This window comes from Rhinolophus sinicus, linkage group LG02 (genome assembly GCF_036562045.2).
Source record: "Rhinolophus sinicus isolate RSC01 linkage group LG02, ASM3656204v1, whole genome shotgun sequence".
Classification (NCBI taxonomy): Eukaryota; Metazoa; Chordata; class Mammalia; order Chiroptera; family Rhinolophidae; genus Rhinolophus; species Rhinolophus sinicus.
This window is the reverse complement of record NC_133752.1, coordinates 31,594,259-31,611,194: the sequence shown is the minus strand read 5'-3', so window position 1 is coordinate 31,611,194 and position 16,936 is coordinate 31,594,259. Positions and strand designations below refer to the sequence as shown.

The window sequence follows — 16,936 nt, the reverse complement described above, 5'->3', positions numbered from 1 at the left end:
CCTATAGACTCATTGCCTGATGAAGTCAGTGTCCCTTTTAACTGTCAAAAATAATCATATTTAGTTTTATAGTCATCCTAGGTATAGGTGGCACTACATGAAATGGAACATCATGGTGAAGAAGACGCTGCCCTTGGCCTCAAAAGAATTAGATATGCAGGTAAACAAAAACTTGCAGAAATTTTCACCCATTTTATTTCCCATTTTATATGGTATCTCCCTCTATCTTTCCCTTTCTGACTTATAGCCACCATATTTTCCAATGGTCCAAATGTGAATATGATTTGGTTTTATAAACAGTACAAGAATATGTTTAATGTTGTGCCAAAATTCCAATGGTTGCTTTGGTGAACAAAACACAGTAGAATATCTTCAAAGAACCATGTAAAAGTTTTACAGGTCAGTTTTATGGATTGCTCCCTTCTTAAGTGCAAAATGATGTTAAAGTACAATTGGGTTTTCCACAAAGGATTAGTTCCCTTTCATAATAACTAAATGGCTGCCTCTTTCTTCACTGTCCTAAAGCTGCCTTTTCTTTCTTCAGTAGCATAAAGTATGTCTGTCCTGCAAGTTACAAGCCAATTTTCCAATCTCCGTATTCAATATATCCCTTTCAAATCCCTCCATCTTTTTAAATCTGGTACATCTTTTTAAAATGGTACCCTAAGGTTCTGAACCTTAGAATAATTTTAGTAATCTTAGGTAATTGGGAAGCTAAAACCCTGAATTCTTTAATTAGTATGTTATTTTTTAAAGTTCCTAAGTGGTGGTACTTCATCAACTCAATAGCAACACTGTAAGGTATAAGTTAATAGTGACAACAACAATGAATATTAATTTAGGCCAGAAGTAATTAAGTTTATTATTTTCTATAAAATGTCTGCAGATAACAAGTAAATAGCACCATGGTTTAAAAAAAAAAGAACAACAAAAAACAAATAAACCCAGGATATCTTCATTAAATAGATAATTTTTCTCTCATCAAAAGAGGCAAAGCAGTTTAGAGCCTTATAAATATGCAAATTCTATATTTTATGAGACTTTAAAATAAAAAAAATAAAGTTCTATTAGTGTATAATTATACAACTTATTTTTTCAAAGAAAATTTAAAGTTACTATTGAATAAAGAAACTTTTGATTTCTGTAAAGACAATTATTTGGACTAAATCAATATGCAATTCTATAATTAGCTATTAATCAGTTTCATAGGGTTTACAAGTTTTCCAAAACTTGGGGGGAAAAGTGCACATGTTTTATTTATGTCAATCAAAATTAATATTACTTTGAAATTTAAACCTTAAAATGCCATTAAACAAAATGGTGGAGAAGGACAAAGAGGGAAACAATAAAATGAAAGCTGAATATTTCTAATTCCAAGCCTACAACAAACATTTTGAAGAAAAACAAACCACTGTTCCTCAATAGTGAGTGCACTGTTTCAGCTCCTTCAGTAATCCATCCCTCTCTTTCCAACTCTGTGCACCAGATTAGACTACTGGCTGTTTTATCAACTCACTTTCATGTTTCTACTGCAGTCCTTGTCCTTGTTCTCTGTCTTAAAAATGTTATTCTCCCAATTTCTCCAAATTCCTGCTCAAATTTCAAATTCACCAGTATCTTCTCTCTTATGAAACCTTTCCAGACATGCTACTTATTCCCTTTGCCTCCAACAAAAGTAAAAGAAAACCAAAATAAGCTCTTCCCACTTCTTTCTCTGTGCTAATCCAGTAATATGTCTACTTATCCCACTGACTTATAGTTATTTTCACATTTATTTCTATGAAATCCCTTGGAAAAGGATTGAATGTTATTTACCTTAAGAACCTTGATTCCTTACGCAGTGCCTGGCACAGTCAGCATAGAACAATTATTTATTGAAAGACAAAATTATTGAAACTATGCTTTTTTTTTCTTATAGAACATATAGTGTCAATGTAAAAACCGAACAAGTGATTTAAAATACCATGTCTATTGTTTCTTGGGAAAATATGCATGCAATGGTTTTCATCATAATATCAAAGAACATTTATTATGGCTTAAAAAAGTTTAAAAACTAATTACCAATTCAAAATTTTAAACACGAATTTACAAATGTTATAACTGATAAAGTTATTAATACTTAGAAAACTAAAACTTAAATAAATTGGAGAGGTATTTTAGTTATAATATTGAATATTTAAAATGCATTACTGATTAATCAATCCAAGTAAAAAGAGTCCTTTTTTCTCACAAATTAAACAAGATCTTGTCTTGTTTATTTGCATATTAACCCTTTTAATGGTGTACTAAATAAGTTTGTAATTATTTTTAAAAAGTGTGAAAACTCATCTTTTTCATGTTGAAATAATAGACATCCATCTGCAATGTGAAACAATTATTGGAAAAATAAAACTTTTTAGAGGTAAATCATTACTGAATTTTAAATTAGGCTAGGCACTATGCTTTACTAGGGGCCTGACAAATTTGGAAAAAGGTTATTTCCAGGCTTTTATATATGAAAGTTCAATTAATACTACTAATTCATATTAGCTTTAAAAATAACAGCATTATGTTGTTGGCATATTTAACAGAGGATTAAGGAATCACCTTTTGTGTTGCACAAATAGTAATGTGATTATTTTCTACCTCTAATCTTTTCAGTTTGTCTTTGGTCACTATTTGATAGATTATTTACATTGCACATAGCCTTTGAAATCTCCTGGTATCATCCAAGGTGTAATTAAATCTACTCATTTATATTTTATCAGCACAAATAGTTTACTGCAAACTCTCTAATATCATGCAATAATGGGCTTGACAATTCACTCAAGGGCATTCTGATATGGGGGCAGAAGGTAGGACACGTAATAAAAGTGGAGCATGTGAAGACAGGTTGCTGAGGGGCAGACTTCATGTTGTAGCATACTGGTGACCAATCTTAATCAACTAAGCTACCTTAGGCAGGAAGGAACTGGGCCAGGCCACGAACCCTCAATTCTCCTGTTGCCAGCATACCCCAGGTATCTGGTCCTCCCCATGGGGGTGAAGGAGGTGTGGGGAGGTAAGAAGCTCTCTAGCTGCCAGGCTTGCAGGTGCTACGAACTGAGCATGGGGTCCCCACTCCAGCCCTTGGCTGGTTAAGGCCTACAAGAACTTGGGCCTTCATTGCAGTATCCTCAGACAGGAATTACTGGAATCTTAGAATATACTATTCATTCTATGATAAACATCACTGATAAGCACCATAAGGAAACTATGAATAAGTATGGAACACATCCCTACTAGCAAGATGCAAGACACACTCTTATAGGGCATCACTTCATAAATTCTTAGAAGATAACATTGCATGACTCTTGAAATTGGATGGCTTTACAAAATTAACCTGCAAGCAAGAACAACTTCCTCCCTAGAAAACATATTCATCCTTGATTATAAAAAGTCAAAGCAAAATATTGTTGCCCTCTGAAAAAATTCTTCAGTTAATCCTAACTTTATATAAGTACATATTCTAGGAGAGTGCAGGAAATTACGCATATTCATTTCAAACCAATCTTTCAAAATACAAATATAAATCAATAGCACTTATGTTTCAAAACCAACAGAGACACTGGTTATTTCTATTTCTCGCACCTATCTACATTGTAGACACAAAGAACTGTGAACATGCCTTGATGTGCTTATAAACACAAACACAACATTTTAAAAACAGTTTTAATTATTTTTCTCTATACTTCAATGTAAACGATGCTGGAAATAAAAATGTTTTTATGTGCTGAGCTATTTATTCATATTCTTTTCCTCCCAGCCTCTTTATCTTTTTCGTCTCCATTTCCATTTCTACTTCCTTTCTAGTTATTTTCCCATTATATTGACCTCTGATACTCTAATTTTATACTCATTTCTAACTAAGTAAAAATATTGCTAATTGAAACCTCCCTTATTCAGAATGTTAGATAAATCAGACATAGCCTAGTTTTCCTGCTTCATCCATAATGATGTAAATATAAATAAAACAAAGCACTAGCTTAAAGTTGTTGAAAATTTAGAATTAATAAGACATAAATGTATAAATAAAAAGTCTATATTTTACTTCATTAAAATGAAAGTAATATCTGAAAAGTGTCATAAAATTGGTAAATGGGGAGACTGCATGACCAGCTTTGTGGTCTGTTCCAAAAGAAATACAAAAGTATAAGAAAATTTTCTGCCCTCAAAACATTTAGATTCTTGTTGAAAGACATAAAACAACATATAATGTCATGATAATAATATTAGCAAAACAACTGCAATGATAGCAAAAAAAAATAGTAATGAAAATAAAATAGTAATTATTATTGAATGTTTCTATGTATCATGCATTTACATATTTTATGTTTAACTTTTACAAAAATCTTTATTTTAGATAGTAGAAAAATTATACCTAGCAAATTTAAGTTACTTGCCCAAGATTACACAATAAGTAACAAAGCTTAAATCTGAAACTAAGTTTGCTTGATTCAAAAGTGTATATTATTAATGTTGTTACACTACTTCCAAAAAATAGTTCAGAAAATTATACTAAAAGTTTGTGGCTAAAGTGTCCTGCAAATTCAAAAAAGGGTCATGCTATGACTTAGATTCTAAAGGAGGAAGGATATTTTAGGAAAGTAGAAGACAGAGGAAGAATATATTGGGTGTTCAAACATGAGAAATGAGATGAACGAGAAGTGTTTTTAATATCCTATTAATTTACACAATTAAACATTGTTTAAACTTTTTTACTAATTCATAATAGGCTTGCTCCATGGTGAAGCTTTTTGTGGGCAATTTTAATTGTGAGAGACAAATAGCAGGACTTATGTTTTCTTAAAGTAGCACACCTAAATTTGAACTGAACTGAGATCAGATATTAAAACAGTCATTAGAAAAATACCATAATTCTTTGTGGACTTGGAGGAAAGACTAAACTTAATGATCTCTTCATTGGTTTTAGTGAGGATGATCACCATATTTTATTGGGTCAAAATTGTAAATTCAATTGAATATTGGTTATTTGACATAAGTACTTTCCCTTAAAAAGACAAGGAAAGACGTTTGCTTACCTTGTATTACATGTGAGTTGTCTTTCAAGAAGAAGTTATACAGGTATTTGGGAATAAAAGCAGACATACACGCATAAGCCAAGGCTAAGAAAGAATAAGGCAAAGGTATGTAACAAATTAGTTAATGGGGTACATGACCAGTAGTCATTCACTCACTTATTACACATTGTTTGACTCTACTATTAAACAAGAGTTATGTTAATAAATGCTGGGAACACAAAATTAAGGGAAAAAACAGCCTGCTCTTTAAAACAGAAAATATTTTGGACAATAAAAGATAATCACCAACTAATTTTTAAATTTCAAACTACTGCAGAAATCATTATCTCACAATAATAAAAACCTTTACTAGCTGAACTTTATAATTTTTTAAATCTCTAAACATGGTCATTATTAACGTGTTATATAAACCTCAAGATTCTTAATTTTTGTTGCTGCAAAGAAAGAGTCTCAGAACTTGGATTTAGGAACACCAGTCATAAATTGTTCTTTCAAATACAGATTGCTTACTCTTCTTGAATCAGTATGCGTGGTAACAGACTATGCCTAATTAAACATAGCAAATTCCAGTCTAGATAATAAGCAATGATATATAGAACAGTGCATTTTTAAACCAATTCAAATTGTAAAATTTTAGTTATCTGGAATTATGCTATCTGTACCCATTTCCAGAAATTTATGCAAAATCTGACATGAAACAGAATTTGAAAAAAAAAATGGAGATTCTGAAATTGAAGCTTCTAAAGATTCATACTACGTATGGTAAATACTTTCTATATGTGATGTCATTAGAGATTTGAGTCAGTTAAGTTTAACAAATATTTACTGAAAAATCAACTATAAAAAAAGACATCATAACAGGGGAATAAAAAAAAATAATCTTTTAAAAAAATACCATAAAAAAGCTGCTAACCAAAAAGAGGGTTCTATATTAGTATATAACTAGAATATAAAATACAAGTATACAAAACATTAATACATTCATGAATACAAAGTGATGGGTTTAGGAGGGAGAATAAGAAAATTTTTTAGTACAGAAATAGTGGTTGAAATTATAGGCTTTGGAGATACAAGACCAACAGCAATTTCTTTATAAATTGTTTACAGTGTATACATAGACTAAAACTAATCTCTAAAGATGTCAAAGTTTTCTCCAATGTTTCATAAAAATGGTCACCAAAGTAGACAAATGTATTAGAATAATCAATTGTATTGTCCACAAATTTCTAGTCATTGGTTGTTCACAACTGAAACGCTCCAATAATTAATTCTTCACATCCTCTAAAATTAGTCTAACAGATTATTTCACAGAAATTGTATACTCCCTAGGAGTATATCCTAGGAAGAAAGCAAGAACCTTATAACAAACAGAAAAACCTTTCATGTTTTAATAAAATATTTTAGAATAATATGTACCATGATTATTTAAATGATAAATAGGCTTACCTTCATTATTGAAATTTAAATATAGGAATGGAGCACAAAGTGAGTCAAGACCTGACGGGAGGGAGAGGTTGTTAAAATAATTTAAATAAACATAATTCAATTGAATTGTGGATGTATACCTTATTCAGTTCTGTGCACTACCTTTATATAGATTAAGCATGATAAACACTACTCATCCAGAAATATATTCTCATGGCTTATTGTGGGGAGTAACTGACAATGAATGGCACATAGTACATGCCCAATACAAATCAGCTATTATTATCATCAATATTATTAAGAGTTAAAGAGAGAAACGTATTAACAGAAAAATGTAAAAATTATAGAAGGTTTGGGACATAGTCCCATCTCTGACCCAGTGTGCTTTGGCAATCACTTAACACCTCCAGGCATATTTCCTCATCTGAGAGGAGATTTGTCTTAGATGTTTTTTTGGTATCATGAAAAAAATCCTTTAAAAATTGTGAAGTGAAATATAAATATATGACATATGCCTTTTATTAATAATACTGCTCATATGTTGTCACGTTGAAAGAAAATACTTAAATCTATCTATATTTGTTAGGAAGATATAGAACTATAAAATGGACAGAGCTAGGAAAAATAATAGCTTCAACTTAAGTTTAGCCAGAAATAGAGAATTAAAATATTTTTTAAAATACTGTTCATTACAACAAATTCAAATATAGGACTGGTGGAATGAGTTTCTCATTCATGGATCTATCAATGACCACAAAAGTAATGAGAAAGATAAAAATCAAGGGTATGGAACATTAAAAATATATTTTTTTATAGATAATAAATAAACAGTTTAGGGTGGTATCCTATTCCCTAATTTCTAATAAACATGTTAAGCATAAACTGTAAATCATTAAATGGTGAGAATATTAACTAGGCCCAAATTATTTATGGTATAAAATTATTTTATTATTTTTATAAGCACTGAAAAAAATGTACCCACAAAAATTACAATCACACAAAATACTCTTCCTACTTTTCTAATCAATGTAATGACAAATTGTCTCTTTAAATATCATGCATTTAAATGATACCTACTAGGCATTTAGACCAAGTTTAAAAAAAGTTCTCATATAAACCTCTCAAAAATGGATCATAGCTTTAGCGTTGACTTTCTGAAAGCCAAGGGTGTTCTGATATTTTGTTTTACCGTATATCCCTGAAAATAAGATCTAGCAGACAATCAGCTCCAATGCGTCTTTTGGAGCAAAAATTAATATAAGATTCGATCTTATATTACATTATATTATATTATATTATATTATATTATATTATATTATATTATATTATAGAAGACCGGGTCGTATAGTAAAATAAGACCGGATATTATATTATATTATATTAATTATATTATAAATTATACTGGGTCTTACACTAAAATAATACTGGGTCTTACAGTAAAATAAGACTGGGTCTTATGTTAATTTTTGCTCCAAAAGACGCATTAGAGCTTAATGTCCAGCTAGGTCTTATTTTCAATGAAACACGGTAATTTTTAAAACTGTTAGTCATGCAACATGCTCCTAATACTTCAAAAGGAGTCTTAAAAATTGGAAAGTAAAGTTACCTTGCCAGTACACAAGATCAGGATGGGATACTACCCAGGCTTTTAATACCCGCCTAAATTTTGCATGACCTTCTGGTGACGATAACAGTTCATCATACTGATGGCACCGAGGAATATCCACTTCAATCTGTAAAATAGCAAAACAATAAGGTAGAACTGTAATAATAGAGATTGTAATAGAGTGATCGCCAATAAACCCAATGTAAGGAAAAGGAGAGACTGTATTATAAATTTCAGAATAGACAACCTAAATAATTCTGATGTTTTATTAATACTATGCAAACAACAAAAAGTTGTATACTTAAACAAGGAAAACAGACCATTTCTTTTGAAAAGGTATGTATTAATAGTTTCCAAAAAAACTTCCTTTACAACCAGGTCTAAATAAAGGGCAAATTCTTCAGTTAAAAAAGTACAATTATTAAGAAAAGCTACTTGGCCTAAATTCCTTTAAGGAACAGTTCTAACTCACTAATTTATCAGTACAAGAATCATGCTGATACGATATGCATATGATAGCTGCTGAGTATTAATAATAAAAGGAAAAAAATTCCTCTTCCCTTTCTAAAATGTAATATTTAGCAAAATTATCTTAAGCTGTTTAAGAAAATTTAAGCCATACTTGTCTATCTGTAGGAATTGGAGTATCTTTATCTATTGCATCATACTTGGCATGAATAGCCCCCTGCAAAAAATAAGAAAGGATAATATTAATTCATGACATCTTGGATAAATTATTAATTTAGGCAAAATATATTTATTATAAATCCACCCAATTATTGATAGACACATTAAAACCCAAAGTACGGGTGGCCAGATGGCTCAGTTGGTTAGAGCGTGAGCTCTCAACAACAAGGTTGCCGTTTCAATTCCCCCATGGGATGGTGGGCTGCGCCCCCTGCAACGAAAGACTGAAAATGGCGACTGGACTTGGAGCTGAGCTGCACCCTCCACAACTAGATTGAAGCACAATGACTCGCAGCTGATAGGCCCTGGAGAAATACATTGTTCTCCAATATTCCCCAATAAAAGTTAATGGAAAAAAAAAGAATCTTATATGGAAAAAGATGTCTATTATTGACTCATATTTCATACAAAAAAAAAAAAAAACCCCAAAAAAACAAAAACACCCAAAGTATACCTCTTAAAAAAAATTTTTCTACATTTATCTGTGATGAAAGTCTGTGACAATTTGGCATTTTGTTGAGGCAGACATTTGAATTATACACACCAGAAGACAAATGTGTTGGATGAGTCACTTAGCTAATGAGTATGCTTAGCCAAAGCACATAGCCTCTGCAGTACAACACAGCCGTATTGCTCCCTATTCGCATTATCTCAAGCATCGTAAATTTCATGAGGAAATTAAGAGAAAAAAAATTGAGGGGGAAACAGAAAGAGCTATGCCACAATAAATTTTCCTGTTAAAGTTGGTAATGAAAGCAAAAATAAAATGGGATTGTTTAAGGAGTGGTAGGTCAGCACTGGGAAGCAGAAGTTTGAAATAAATGAAAGAGTGGAATATCATGTAGTTACGGAATCAGGGGACTAAAGGAATCATTTACAGTTATACTGTTACAGAAGGAATAACTGAATAAACCACTTCAGATTTTAGTCATGTTCAATAGGGCTAAGCATGGAATAATTCTTATTACTCTGGTTTCATAACGATGTAGAAAGAGTCAGGAATTTGGGGTTCAAACTGTGTCATTACTTGCTGTATCAGCTTCTCTGGTACATCTACTTCATGACAGATTTGGACAACCTGAACTCAGTCCTCCTGAACTTCAGCATTACATGGTTCTAGAATTCTAACTATTAACGTATGGGATGGAACAACAGGCATTCTTCTAAAGCAACCACCAAATCAAAGATGTTTGTAAACTCTCATCAAAGGAATCAAGAATAAAGAACATTTTTTAACAAGGAGTTGAAAAGGATTAAAAATAGTTGAGGGAATTCAGGAAAAAAATGCCTGATGGATATACACAAGATATTGATAAGAGAATATGTGACGGCAGGGTGACAAAGAAATTGGAAATGAAAAAATCTGGCCAGGATTCGGCCTATTATCATGACTGTTGTCACCAGAGTTCTCTGTTAGCACTGCAAGTCACCCTAATGATTTTGTGACCCTTCTCCTTTCCTCGCTGCCACAGATTAGGTGTTGTAGAAGACAAGTAGCTAGCTGTTTGTCTTGTTAGCATGGTGCTTGTGGGATAGATGTGCTAAAAAGCACAAAATTATATTCATGAATTTTGACAAGGCTCAAATTAGAGTGGAAGGTTTATCTAAACATAGACAGAACTACTTATGAATAGGCAACCCTACTTCTAAATAAACACACTTTATAGGCAGGATAATACACATATAACTGATATATATATATGTGATATGAAAATTAGTAATCAAGATAATTTTTATGAGCCCCATTTAAATGAAACATTAAATAATATAAATCTAAGAAGCCTTCAATTATATTTTCCTATTATTTTCCTCTATTCCTTTCACTTAAAATTGCCAAATATTCTTAATGCTCATTTTTTCCTGTGCTATTGTCTAACAACTTAAAAATATATATTTTGAAAGCACTTTCCTTCTTTTTCTTTCTTTCTTAGCACCACCATGTCCAACTTCCAACCTTCTCTTTTTTTTCTTACCTCAACTCCCAGGAGAGCAGCCCAGGTTAAACCTCTCATAAGTGGAGGAATGTCAACTCTTGCTTCTTTCCAGATTTGATTTTTTTTATACGGATAAGCCTACATATGAAAAAAACATGAAAAAATGTCTCAAATTACCAAGTACTATCTTTTAGTCTGGAAAGTCCTGAATATACACCAGTGATAAAATTGAAGGTGATCTTCACTAAATTTCTAAGTATCTGAAATTACTTTGGTGTTAGTAATACCTGTAAGTTGGCAGTAGAATGGTTCCCTATAGTCTATAAATCTTGTATACAACAAAAGAGACGAGCTGTTTCTACTGTTTCTAATCATTCCTCTCTATTTTGTGCTTTGAAAGAATTATGAATGAGTCATTTGGAGAATAATATTACCAGCCTCATATTGGTTAAATAATGTATGTATAGCACTTTGTAATATATCTGGAAATGTAGAAATTATTCAATAAATATAAGTTATAATTATGGCTACTTCTATATCTTTGCACATAAAGGTGTCCTTTTATAAATTTGTACTTAAGGAGAGAGTTCTACAAAAGAATTATTAGGACAAAGGGTGTGGATGCTGTTACAGCTTTTGATATATACTTCCAAACTGCTTTTTACAATGTTTCAATCACTTTACACTCATTCCAAAGGAATGAGAGTTCCAATCTTAATAAACCTTTGCTCACTTTTCTAATTTGGTTATCAAAAAAGCCTATTTAATTATTTTTGATTCCTAGTGAGGATAAATATTTTGAATAGATTTACTGACTAGTTCTATTTCTCTTAGGTTCCTTATCCATTTTTCTGTTTCAGTATTAGTGTTTTTCCTGTTGATTTTTAAGTGTTCTTTAAACAGTAAGGATATTAATCTTTTGTGTAATATGATTGTGCATATGTTCCTGCATCTTGTTTTTACTTTTTAATTTTATGTACTATGAACACGTATCATTTTTATAATTACACGTTAATCAGAAAAGATAGGTCATAAGAATTACTCTTTTTATGATATCAAGATTCCCAAAGAATTAACAAGGCAATATAATAAGGATGTACGTGGGCTCTTGTAAGACTTCATATTTCGGAATCCCTACCTTTAGCAGCCTGTCAAAGAGAATTATTCTGTTCAGTTGGTACTCTGTGTCCCTCTCTCGGATGATTAAAGGGAGGGTGGCAGCTGCAGACAACTCATTATTGCTATTCGAATGAGGTAAATTAGACTGGCTGTAAAAGAGAAACAAAAGCAGAAAAATTGACAAAATGTACAAAATTTTTTTAAAAACACCATGTTACATGTTCTTTTTAGAAAGTACTTTCCAAAGAAAATAGTTAAGCTTCTTACCAATCTGACATAAACAGAAAAGGAATATAAGTGTAAAAGGAGACTATATATATACTTACTCATCTTCAAGTAGTGGGTAAAATGCTTCTCCACCGACATCTTTCAATCTCTGTGAATTTAAAGAGAAAATATTTATGTATGGGGATTTGAGACAGAAACACCGATCTGTATTTAAAAGGAAAAATAATGTAAAAATCATGAATGTATAAAGGTACCAAGAAAAGTATAAAATACAATTTAAAATTCATTCCTGTTATAAACATGCAAATATACTATACCATTAGTGATTAAATTTAGCTATGAAGACTAGATTTTTGTATTTTGATTTTTTTTCACTTGCAGGTGTCTCTTGTAAATGAATGTCAGACACCTACTATGATATTTTCCAAATACAATTCAGAATTACTAAAATTAGTATAAAATTTAATAAATAGATAAAATATTTTTAAATTACATGTTAAAAATGTACTTTTTAAATACATATCGCTTAATTTAAAGCTCAAGTTAGACTTATTTTTACTTCAACATTAATACAAATTAAGACAGTTAGGTGCTAATAAAAAGGATTCAAAGAAACTTCTCACATCATACTTTGAACATGTATGATTCAAATGCCTAATAAACGATTGATAAAGCTCAATTCTCTTAATTACTTTCTTTCACAATGTCATTATAATAAATGTTGCTCCAATAATAACTTTGCCAGGATGATAAGTACTATTTAAAAACAAAAGAAGGCAGGCAGTCATAAAGTAACATCTTAGAACATCCTAAGCAGGGTATTCATTTAAGCAGGGTGGTTAAAGTTAATGCTATCTGGCCTGCTGCTCTGCTCTTCGGTTCACCTTCCAACTTGGAGGCAGAGCATCTTTTCCTGTGGGAACTGACACTGAAGTTCAAGTTGTGTGTATAGTGAGCACTGATCTATTGATTAGAGTCACTGTGCACTCATCCCTGAGTTAGTCCAGAATTTTTAAAAGCCAAAGAAAAATCTTACCCAACAATAAAATCTGGCAAACACTGGATTTCTGCTTGGCTTCGCTCTAAAATTTGACATGCACTTATCCTATTTTGCTTTAAACCGTTATTTCTTTCATGGATTAAAATTCTAAGCAGAAAAATAATGTTCCCCCAAGTTTCACTGTATAATTAATATACATACATTTTTTTAAAGTTTGGGTTTTACTGTCTTGAAAGTCATAAATATTAATTTTAAGTATCTAGTCTGCTTTTTTACTAATTAAAAATTTAGCATATTATGGGCAAAAAAGCAAAATACTTATACAGAAAAGTATATGGTAAAAATGGATACTTGGTTTCCATATTATTTTTAAAATCAGCAACATTAACATTTTTTCCTTAATATTTATAGGAAAAATATTTTAAATTTCAAGTGAAAATATAAAACAGTTGAGTAAGTTAAATTAAAGCCTTGTTTTCATTTAACTTGTATTCACATAATTTGGATTATATTTAAGTTAAAGAAACAAATTAAGAGTAAAATCAAATCAGTTAAAACCATATATTTTAGATGTAATTTACTGTTTGTTGCCTTGTATTGCTATTTATTTTTTCCACTATACACATTCTTTCTCTTTAATGAGATTATAAGTTCAATGTATTATGTAGTAATAATTACATATATTATTTTCTATTGCTGGCTTTATGACAGATAAAAGAGATTCTAATACCCTCCTACTATACAACATGAAATATCAAATGACAGAAAAAGCCTTAAAAAGTAAGGAAAATACAACTATCTGAGACACAAAGCTGGGCTTAGAAAGAAAGGAGGTAAGCCAGCACTAAAGCACACGGATAACCATGGCCTAAGGTTTTAAAGCACCATGGGACTAAGCTTTGGACACCTGATTAACAGGTAGACAGACAGGGGGACACCATGTTAAATCCAGGTAAAGAAAGAAAGGTGTGTTTATATACATTTAATTATAGTTGACATCCAATATTATTCTACTTCAGCTTCATGTATATAGAGCAGTGGTCAGACATGTACACAATCTATGAAGTGATCCCCTGATAAGTCCAGTGCCCATCTGGCCCCCTATATGATCTTTACAACATTATTGATTATATTCCTCATACTGTATTTCACATCCCCATGACTACCAATCTGTACTTTATAATCCCTTCACCTTTCCCCCCTTCTAGTCTTTGATGTGGGGAAGAGAAATACTCAATTTCAGCTCCTTCTAGCCTTCCTGTTTCACCTAAGAAGATAGGGAGGGAAATGAGAAACATATGTGAAGGTCACAGCTCAGAGACACAGGCTCACGAAAAGACTGAGATCTAATCACAGGATTAAAGAACACTTTCCCTCCCCTAAATTACCTCCCTATCAATAGGGCTCCTGTGTAATAACAGGGGAGTACAGCTAAAAGAACAACAAGCCTCAGACTCTACTTAAAAAAGTCTCTAGAGAAACGCAAAGACAACAAGGGAGACAAGAACAAGAACACTTGAGGAAATTTTAGTCTCTGCCAGAAAAGCTACATGAACACTAAACAGCTAGGTGAACAGACAATCTTGAACTAAAGGCCTATTTACCACAGTTCCTTTTACTGATACATCATGCCAGGTTTACAACAAAAAAATTGTAAGGCATGCTAAAATGCAAAAAACAATATTCTAAAGCGACAAGGCAAGCTTTAGAACCAGATTCACATATGGCAAAAATTTTGGAATTATGAGACCAGGAACTTAACTATGATTAATATGCCAAGGGCTCTAGGAGAAAAAGTAAGCAGCTTGCAAGAACAGGTGGGTAATATAACAGAGAAATGAAAATTGTAAAAAAGAGTCAAAAGGAAATGCCAGAAGTGAAAAAAAAAAAAGACATGAATCTCTCTGATGGATTCATCAGTAGACTAGATATGTGAAGGAAAGAGTCAGTGAGTTTGAAGATATGTCAATAGAAATTTTCTGAACTGAAATACAAAGAGGAAAAAGAATGAAAAAAGTAACAATATCCAAGAAGGATGAAGCAATTAAAAAAGATGCAACCTATGTAACAGGAATACCAGAAGGGGGAGAGAGAAAGAAACAGAAGAAAAATTTGAAGTAATAATGACAGAAATTATCAAAATTAAACAAACACCAGAAAGCTCAGAGAACACCATGAAGAATAAATACCAAAACAAATAAACAACCCCCCCAAACCAAGGCATATTATATTCAAACTATAGAAAATCAAATATGGAAAGAAGTAAGAGCTGGGGGAGGGAAAAGGAGTGGTGGGGTAAACCTTACCTATAGATGAACAAAGATACAAATTACACTGGACTGTTCTTCAGAAACCATGCAAGTTAAGAGAATAAAGTGAAATGTTTAAAGTACTGAAAGAAAAAAAAAAACAAGCAAACAAGAATTCTGTATCCAACAAAATTACCCTTCAAAAGTGGAGAAATACATTATTTGTTGGACAACAAAAATTGAGGGAATTTGTTGCCAGTAGACCTGCCTTGAAAGAAATGTTAAAAGAAGCTCTTCAGAGAGAAGGAAAATGATATACATCAGCTTGAAAACACATAAAGAAAGGAAGAATGTTAGAGAAAGAATAAATGAGTGCAAGATATCTTTTATTTTTCTTATTGTTAATTGATCTAAAAATAACAGTTTGTTCAAAATAATAAATCAATGTATTTGTTGAAAAGCCTATGGATAAGTGAAATGACTGACAGCAATGTAATACGGGATGGAAAGAAGGAAACAGAAATACAGTGATAAAAAACACCTACCCTGCATTACCCAGGAAGTAGTATAGTGTTATTTGAAAGTGAACTTCTATTAGGTGTGAATGTATACTGCAAATTTTAAGGAAACCACTAATTTTATTTTGTTTCTTTTTTGCTTTTTTCCCCCCCTATTAGTTTCAGGTGTACAAAACAATGTAATAGTTACACATTTATATCCATCACAAAATAATAAACCCTCCCCCCAATCTACCACCGCTCTGACATTGTATATATCTGCTACAATTCCATTGACTATATTCCATATGTTGTACTCCACGTTTTTTAAAAGAAGTATAATTGCTATGGTAAAGATGAGAGAAAATGGAGTCATATAAAATAGTCAATTAAAACCTGAGAAAGCAGAAAAAGAAGTGAGAGAGAGAGAGATAGAGAGAGAGAAAAAACAAATAGGAGAGCAAGGAATTCAGAACCAGTTACACACATGGCAGATATCAATCTAACTATATCAGTAACTAGTTTAAATGGGAATGGTCTAAATCCACCAATTAAAAGACAGAAATAGTCAGTGTGCATGAAAAAAAAATAGGATCCAACTCTATGTTGTCTATAATAAACACGCTTTGAAGTCATAGATAAGTTAAAGGTAAAGAGACTGAGTAAGACATACCATGGTAACATTAATTAAAAGATAATGGAATAGCTGTGCTAATTTCAAACAAATCTGACTTCAGAGCAAGAAACATCATATATACACATACACACATTCTATTTATATGAGCAACAATAACATATCTCAGGAATAAATTTGATAACTGATATATAAACATTAAAAAGAAAATCATGATATAAAATAAAGTAGTAATTCTATATCATGTTCAAGAAATAGGACTCTATATGTTAAAGGTATTAATTTTCTACATTTAACCAAGAAATTTTCAATGCATTTCCAATCAAAATCCTATTTTTTTATGAAACTTGATAAGATGATTATAAAAATCATAGAAGAGCAAGATGCTAGAGCCCCTTGTCCATCTTGAAGAGAACAAATTGGGGATCTTTTCTTGCTAGACATCAAGACCTCATATAAAACTATGAAGTAAGAGGGTGTTCAGAACAGAAAGTCCA

At 31.5% G+C, this 16,936-nt stretch overlaps 1 protein-coding gene across 5 annotated transcripts in view; it reads right to left on the bottom strand.

Moving 5' to 3' along the window:
• Positions 1 to 16,936, bottom strand: part of TBCK (TBC1 domain containing kinase) — a 178,789-nt gene that overhangs the window by 94,974 nt on the left and 66,879 nt on the right. For all 5 annotated transcript variants that reach the window (XM_019738922.2, XM_019738920.2, XM_019738921.2 and 2 more), the window contains 7 exons: positions 12,158 to 12,207; positions 11,851 to 11,980; positions 10,752 to 10,850; positions 8,714 to 8,776; positions 8,092 to 8,218; positions 6,507 to 6,557; positions 5,061 to 5,144 (listed from right to left, as the gene is read on the bottom strand). In XM_019738922.2, coding sequence (XP_019594481.2) covers positions 5,061 to 5,144; positions 6,507 to 6,557; positions 8,092 to 8,218; positions 8,714 to 8,776; positions 10,752 to 10,850; positions 11,851 to 11,980; positions 12,158 to 12,207 — 604 coding nt within the window. The remainder of the gene's footprint in view (positions 1 to 5,060; positions 5,145 to 6,506; positions 6,558 to 8,091; positions 8,219 to 8,713; positions 8,777 to 10,751; positions 10,851 to 11,850; positions 11,981 to 12,157; positions 12,208 to 16,936) is intronic.